General features: G+C 29.4%; 2 protein-coding genes across 2 annotated transcripts in view; both read left to right on the top strand.

The window, feature by feature from the left end:
* The window catches only part of LOC136796585 (odorant receptor 10-like), a 13314-nt gene extending 9713 nt beyond the window's left edge, over positions 1-3601 (top strand). Inside the window, exon 5 of the mRNA XM_067050688.1 lies at positions 3414-3601. Within this exon, the coding sequence (XP_066906789.1) occupies positions 3414-3485 (72 nt within the window). The 3' untranslated portion in view covers positions 3486-3601. The remainder of the gene's footprint in view (positions 1-3413) is intronic.
* A 1779-nt stretch (positions 3602-5380) lies between these two features.
* The window catches only part of LOC136795052 (uncharacterized), a gene marked incomplete at its 3' end in the record, with an annotated part of 7092 nt that continues 3929 nt past the window's right edge, over positions 5381-8543 (top strand). Inside the window, exon 1 of the mRNA XM_067050683.1 lies at positions 5381-5549. Within this exon, the coding sequence (XP_066906784.1) occupies positions 5447-5549 (103 nt within the window). The remainder of the gene's footprint in view (positions 5550-8543) is intronic.

Raw genomic sequence — 8543 nt, 5'->3', positions numbered from 1 at the left:
TTTTATTTCGATTTCAAATACGTCGCGTATACAGGAAGTAGTGATAAAGATATGACGAAAAATGAAAAATGATAAGAGAAAAATACAGAATGATACAGTACATGAGTAATTACATGATAATAATAATAATTATAATAACTAAGTAAAATTAGAATGACAAATATAGTTACAAATAATAGGAGGTAATACTGAAGAAAATAAAACAATATAGGATATAATAACAATAAATACATAAATAAATACATATATAAATCCTATACAATATAAAATATAAAAAAGCAATTTTTTTCTTTTAATATTCCACATCAATATTCTTTAAAATATAAATGCCTGTTTTTTGTTGAGTCTGTGTTGTTTTTTTTTACTTTTTCTCAATTATATTTTTACAAAATAGTTACCATAATTTTAGTTATTTTAATTTTTATCATGAGAAGCTGACGTTTTCATTAGGTGGATAATGATATTTTAGTATATATAGTAATTTAAGAGTTTTTAATTAAATTAATGAAGGATGTTTATTAAAAAAAAGGTTGTATATAAAAAGAATCATTGATATTAATTTTTGAAGATTGTTAGCAATATTTAATCTACGTTATAAGGAATTTGATTTAAAAATGAACAAAATGTAGTCGTAAACGTCGTCCAATTCATAAATATGAGATGTGCAAAGATTTAAGTGTGTTTGATTTCTCAGGAGTTGCTATATTGAAGAATATATTTCTCTAAGGCAATAGCGTATACTATTGTTTTGAAATTGCTTTACGATTACTTCAAAGTTTACTTGTAATTTTACTTGGCAAAATATAATGCTCAATAATCGTAATTATGAAATTAGTTAATTAACCTTTATTAACCAGGGATGTTTAACTTGGTGCGCTAATAAAGAGTGAAAATGAAACATTAGTTGTGTACTGCGGAACTGTATTCACCCAGCGCCGTGTCCTGCATCTTTACCACCGTAGTTGAAAGTTCTTTATTCAATAGAAAACAACGTAGACATAAAGGAATAATTGTGGTCCCATGTCCATTTGTCAGTAATCAAATCCTTGTTCAACAGTTACAGATGGTATCAGTAAATTTTAAAGAATTGTATAGGCTGGTTCGCACATCGCAGGTGGTCACACATCATATTACTTGTTTCGATGGGATCCCAAGTCAGAGGAAAGTTGAGAATTAGAAGGGGTAGACTGGTCTAATATCAATATTATTAAATTCTACATATGACTTTGGCTTAAGCATGTACAAATGTCTTTTCATGAATATATTTCGAAAACAAATGGTCTAGTCTGACCCAAACTTTGTGTAATACTAAGTATTAGTGCGAAAATGATTAATTTTTTCAGTTTAAGAGATATTTTTCTTGACACACACAGATTTGAAACACTGCCTCTTCTATATATTTTAATCTCAATAGGTTAAATCAATTTTAATAAAAGTAATAGATATAAACACAAACATCTCTCTGTTATATAAAATAGTTTTTAATGATCACTATTTAATATTTTATTTTACATATAAGATGGAACAATGGAAAAATTATTCGTAAAAAAATGAGTTTAACTGATGAAAAACGCAATTTGCTGTAAAAAAAAGGTACTTGTTAAATATATTATCACAACTATAGAATAATAATTTATGTAATATTAAAACATATGCTCATTGCTTTGTTACTGACAACTATCAATATTCATTTAACAATATAATCCTCATAATGTACCCATTAAAAAGAATTTTTTTATGTGGTTGAATCTGAGAAAACAGCTATTACATTACTTCAGGATGAAGAAGCGAAGTTTATATACAAAAGGAAGTACAACATAGGATGCGTCCTTATGCGTTTTCGGAGGGATTTGTCGAGAAACCAACGATTCTTTTTTTAAATTAGTTAAGGCCAAACGAGAATCCATTGTCAGAAGTAATCGAAAGAAAAATACATCTGAGTAATGTAGTTTTCTCAGATTCGTGGATACATGAGTTCATAGAGAATGGGCAACAAACATCTAACTGTACAGCATAAATATCAATTTGTTGATCTAAAGACATTAGTGAGTACTAAGAATAAGAAGAAAAAATCGGAATTTCCTAACATCTAATTTATCAGAATTCATCTGCGCACAGTAAACTTAAAGAAAAAGATTTTCTCGAATTTTATTTTTAAAAATTACATAGAAATAAATAAAAAATAGTTTTGTTTACATAAACACACGGGTTTTATTATTATTTTTTAAAAATAATTTAATTTATAAGAAGTGGTGATGCTATAATTAACAAGTACTAAAAGAACAATTGAATAAGACTTTAAAAAAAAATCATAAGAGACTTACCCGGAGTAACAGTGTCTTAATAACCTTTTATTGTTTTATTGTATAATAATATATACCCATGTTTTTTTATTTACATATCGATTACCTTCAGTGTTTATCGATTAATATCAATTGTATAACAATACATCTAAATTACAGTTTAATTATTTACATAAAATTTGAGCAACGAGTGGTACAATTAAAAGAACAGTTGTTTTAATAAAATAGGGGTTGGTCCGCCGTCAGGTGGATAGAGGGTACCCCCCAATAATAATAAATAAAATAAATTATCAAACTTGAAATACAGGTGATTGTTTCTCTACCCTATAACAATGGTATGAAAGCTATACTGGTCTATTTATTTATCAGAGATTTCTTTTAATAATAAAAATTTAGGTGAAGAATGCATCAAACAGCTCTAGAATAATACTATGTACCTATAATTTATTAAAAAAAAAAGGGGGAAAAAAACTTCAAGAGCTGTATTTCTAAAAAAATTCTGAGTCAATAATATTTTTCAATGTATTCAATTTAATTTATTTATTCATTTAATTAAGTTGAAATTTCAAATCAGTAAAGAATAAATTTTCCTTACAGTTAAAAAAAAAAAGTAAATATCGACACAGATATTAAATAAAGTAATAAAAAATTTATATTTGTGCCTGAATTTTGAAGAAATCGTTTCACTAATAAGTTAGTAAATGTGAAGAACAGGGGCAACATAAGTCTAAGAGACGTGAATGGGAGAAAAACAAATTTCGAAGTTTGACGACTACTGAAAAATTCATTTTTTTGGTTTTAAATGAGTAAGTTATTTGTTATTTTGAGATGTCACTAATTTCTAAGTATGACTTGTTGTTCCACTTTTTTACACAAATACAGCCTTTTATTTCACCTTATAGGCATTTTTCGAACCAATATTTAACTGGTATATAAATGTTTGTTCTCATTGAAATATTGTGAGAGCCCATCGTCTATTTTTCCCTCCAATAACTCAATTAAAAAAAAAATGACATGTTTTCCCCCGTAGTCTTCATGCAGTAGTGTTCATATTATGTCAAATTCTTATGCAGTTTTCTGGGAAAATTATTATTATTATTTTTTTTTCAGTTGCTGGTAACGAGTTACTCATTTTTCACTTTACTGAAAACGATGCAGCATCTGGATCTGCGAGATAGCTGATTAACTATGCATTGAACTTTTAGAAATGATATAGAAAAATCCATACATTGGGTAGAAGATTTTTTGTAGATTCACGATAATTACATTTTTGATGTATTAACAATAAATTGTATAATTAAGAGAGACATTTTCATTGAATTTAAAAAAAATATTATATTTCTCCCTGCACCATTAGATACTGAAACTTAGTAAATTTATTTAGTGAATATAGTGAGTCATGTGCATGTGGGAAAATATTTTAAAAGATGGAATGTGTAATTGGGCATCGACTCAGTAGCTGAAGAGCAACATTTCCCATATTGAAGTCTAATAAAATTAGTTTATATATAAAACTAAAAACACATTTATACTTTTTGTTTCATGGTCTTTCAATGGTGATGCCTATTAATGCTATTATAGGAGATGAAAAGTACAAAAGTATAAATGTGAATTATACAAGTCAGCGAAATTGTATTAAGTATAAAATACGTATAAGACTAATAATATTACTTTGTAGTTTATTACAGGTTGGCAGGTGGCTCAGAGGTCGAAGCTTTTAAAAATATTGCAATAAATTAGTTGTAAAATACTTGTCTAAATTTATTTACTAAATACTATTTACTCACTAGAGTAGTTTATGTACAAGATATTTTTAAAAAATCGATGACAGATTACTTTGATTGAGGGGTAAAGTTTTTTATTTTAATTATTTTTTATGCCTCAGTTTGTGTTCATTTTTGACATAAGCAGGGAAAGAGAGAGAAGAAAATGTTATCTACAAGGTACCAGCATATTCTACCCATGGCGAGAGGTAAAATTTCCATTTCGTGAGACTACCAAAGTATTTTATGTAGAAGATATTAAAAATGTTTATGGTGAAAGAGAAAAGAAGAATAAAAGATTGCTTTGATAGAGGGGCATAGCTTTTTATTTGATTTATTTTGTTTATTCATTTCTGACATACGAATGTAGTAGAGGTTATCTACATATCTTCATATTCTAACCATGGTGAGGGGTGAAGTTTTCATTTTGTGAGACACCAAAATAGTTTATGTAGAAGACATAAAAATATGTATGAAGACAGGCAAAGCTTTTTATTTTATTTTTTTATGACCCTTTTCCAGGTTATTTCAGATATGCAAGGGAGTTATCTACAGGGTACCATCTTATTTTAACCATAGAGGGGGTCAAGTTTTCATTTCGTGAGAACGCCAGAGAAATAAAAGTTAGCCCTCCAGGCCGAATCCCAACCGGCGCCGCTGTAGTAGCTACGTATCAACTCCCTCAGCTACAGACGGCCCAAGAGGATCAAAGTTACTTAAAGAATTGAAATACAAGCAGAAGGTACGTCTTGAAAACTTCATGTTCAGCAAGTATGGAGAAAAAAAATGGATCAACCCGGATCCTACAGTTGGCGGGTAGAAGAAAGCGGTGGGTCGATAAAAAACATTAAATCATCAGCAGAAATAGATTAAACGGAACAAGAGAAGGAGAGAGAAAGAGAAAGGATATGGCGAGGAACAGTAGAAAACGTTATTAAAAGAAGATGTGTACCAGAGGGTGATACGACCAGAGCTGGAAGAAATTTTAAAAAGATTTAAACAGAGTCTATATCCAGGTCAAGGCTCTAAAACTCCTATATCCTGCAAGGAGTTGTCCAAACGTTGTGAATGAATGAGGAGCAACAATGAAAAAGGAAAATGATTTTAATATTATAAAAACATTAAGGTTAATAGGGAATGAACTTGAGCCTTACCTGAAATACGTGTTATCTAATGCAGTTTGTGTCCAATCTGTAGTGTAATAAATTATAATGTGTAAATTTTTTATCTCATTATTTTTATTACCTCATAAGGTAATAAAAGTAAGGAAATATTTAACATGGGAACTTCCATTTAACAGCTGTTTAGGTTTAAAATTTGAAAAAAGAAACTTTTTGAATTACTAATCGTTTTGAAAAATAAAAATTCCAAATTACAAATATGAATAAAAATCATTTAGACCGGTATACGTGGGCCAACAACAAAACTCAAAACATTGATGTTCTGAAATTAAGATTTAGTCCAGATTTGGATATGACCCCAGGTAATGATAAGTGGATTTGTTATTAGCATTGATCTGTTTATTATTTTCTTTTACGTAATTTCTTACTCAAAAAGGATTCTATAAAGATTCAAAACTTTGATATTTTTAATGTTTTCGTGATTCTACACTCAGAATATCTCTGATTTTTGACGTAAAACATCTAAAGCGACATTTTTGCTTTTGAAATCTCATGCTACAATAATTGAATAGAAATGAACGTAGTACTAAGGACTTAAATTTGAAGAGAAATAATGAATGTCATTTCCAGCACCGCTCTAACAACTGGAACTTCGCAAGCTTCAAGTGAACCAACGATTCGGCTATTTGGATTAAATCCTATCTAATCCCAGTATACTAGAAATTAATTATCTGATCAGAATGAACCAAATCTTTTAAAAAGTAGTTTACTAAAAGATTCAACTTGGGGTTATTTTGAGGATTCTAACAGATACTGCGTTGTGAATTAAAAAAACATCATTAGGATTTTTGAATTCTCCGATGTATCACAGCATCACAACCTGAAAAGTCCGAGTATAGATATAGGAAGAACAGGCCAACAAGGATCAAATCAGAGTGACTCAGAATAGATCTTTTTCAAAATTTACTCTGAGGGTGGGAATCGTGTTTCACTAAAAAAGAGCTATTCATTTGTCTAGTCTGTGGTTCTCAGATGTCGTTTTTAACAGAAAATTATTGACCTTTTTGACGGTATGACTATATCTGATCCTGCGTTACACTCCCACCCGGTTTAAGCTGTGTAGTAATATCAGGATTCTCCTTTTAGATATATTTTTCTTAAAGCGAAAGAGATTGTTGTAATGGGGCGGATAGAGATGATAACAATAAAAGCTGAGTGAAAAATGAAAAGGTGCAGTGCTTGGATAAATAGGCAACTAATTTAGTTAGCTGTACAACCTACTCGTTTATTTCTAACCAAGATCACTCGCTTTATGAAAGGTTCTACTTTTTTGAACCAGTACATGAGCTGATGTCGGTGTGGTTGTTGACGAAATATAGAGTGAACTAGAGGAAAAACAAATGATTCTTGGACTAACTTGGTATATCTGGTATTCAGTCAAAGCCAAAAATCTGATTGTTATCATTTAAATATAATGAAACCTATAGTTTTCGAATAGAATAATTTTACTTTAATTCGAAATACAATGAACTCAATAATTTAAATCAATCAGTGAATATCAAAGGGTCAACAAGCAATAAGCTAATAGAATCATTTTATAATTTAAAAGATATGATGATAATATCTGATCAGTACAGCTGTGTACTCAGTAATCCATCGATAAACTGATAGCACAAGAGCCCAAGAGGAGGAAAAAGGCAGTTATTTCACCCCAATTTCTGATTACTTTAATGAAAACTATATATAATTAATAGTAAAAATTGATGAGTCTGCCAAGTATAGGTAAGGGGAATAAAAAATGGCGGCTGTTTCAAAGCGATAAAAAAAAACTAATTTTTCATTCGGAGCTCTATATCTTAAGAAGTAGGAACAACACAAGAAAACCTAAGAGAACGTCATTTAAAGAAGAGTAAATTTGCTAAAATATGAGCCCTAATAAAGTTATTTACGTTAAATAGTTTTCGAGATATAGCTTTTTAAAAAGCAACATTTAACATAAAAATGTTGTTCCTACGTACTGAAAGATCAGTAGTTAGTGAATTTATTTTGAAAAATTTATATCTCAAAAACCATTTGACGAACAGATGTCTATTAGCACTCAAATTAAAGCTAGTTTAATAAGCTATAAAGTAGTTTATGATGTTTATCTTCGTAGGTGTAATAGTTTACATGAAATTTGGTAAAATAAATTGATTTATAGTTATTTGGACAAATTTTCATTTGCCAAATTCATATTCATATGTGAATATCATAAAAACTACTACCCCTACGAAGATAAGTATCACAAACTACTTTATAGTAAGTTAAATTTTCTTTATTTAGAGTGTTGGGAGACATATGGATCTAGAGATATATTTTTTCAAATATCTAACATTTTATACGAACAACTAGAAATTAACATTTTGTGGGTTTATTTTGACAAATATCATAAAAACTACTACTCCTACAAAGATAATCATAATTAACTATTTTGTAGTAAATTTAACTATCTTTAATTTGACCGCTGGCTGACATCAGTACGTCCAATGGTTTCTGAAATAATGTTTTTCATAAATCAAATTTATTGTCCGAACAACTATAAATCAATTTATTTTAATAAATATCATGAAAACTACTATTCCTAGGAAGGTAATGGTCATAAACCTCTTTATAGTCCATTAAACTAGCTTTAATTTGAGTGCTAATAGACATCTGTACGTCACATAGTTCCTGAGATATAGATTTCTTAAAATAAATTAACTAACTAATCTTTCAGTAGTTTTTTAAGACATTTTGCTTTTTAAAACGCTATATATCGACTAACTATTGAACGTAAATAGCTCTTTTTGGGCTAATATTTCAGCAAATTTACTCTTCTTTAAATAATGTTATCTTAGGTTTTCTAGTGTTGTTGGTAGTTTTTAAGATATAGAGCTCCGAATGAAAAAAAAAAATTTTATCTCTTTGCAACGGCCGCCATTTTTTATTCCCCCTACGTATACTTGGCAGACTCATCAAATTTGGCTTTGATGAAGAAGGTTATTCAGGTTAGTTTCAGCCCATACTATGACCACATCCACTGTCACCTAGTATTTGAGCTTGGGTTCTGTGAGTACGCTTCCTATGGACACACAAACGTTTAGAATAATTTCTAAGGCAACATAACAGCTTACTAATTGATTCCAATCAAATGGAAGCTTCATATTAGACCAAAACATATTTTGTTGAATATGGTATGAGGTCTTCGATGGGCGTAGTAAAATAGGGAGGGTAATTTCAACTTCCCAAAGACCATTTTGTGTAGTTGCGCTCACTGAACATCTAATCTGAATTGAAATCTGAATGTCATGAATAAGTCGTCTACTACATAAACATAT

This window comes from Halyomorpha halys, unplaced genomic scaffold, assembly GCF_000696795.3.
Source record: "Halyomorpha halys isolate HHAL.00 unplaced genomic scaffold, Hhal_1.1 Scaffold1156.1, whole genome shotgun sequence".
Classification (NCBI taxonomy): Eukaryota; Metazoa; Arthropoda; class Insecta; order Hemiptera; family Pentatomidae; genus Halyomorpha; species Halyomorpha halys.
This window is presented reverse-complemented; position numbering and strand designations above follow the sequence as displayed.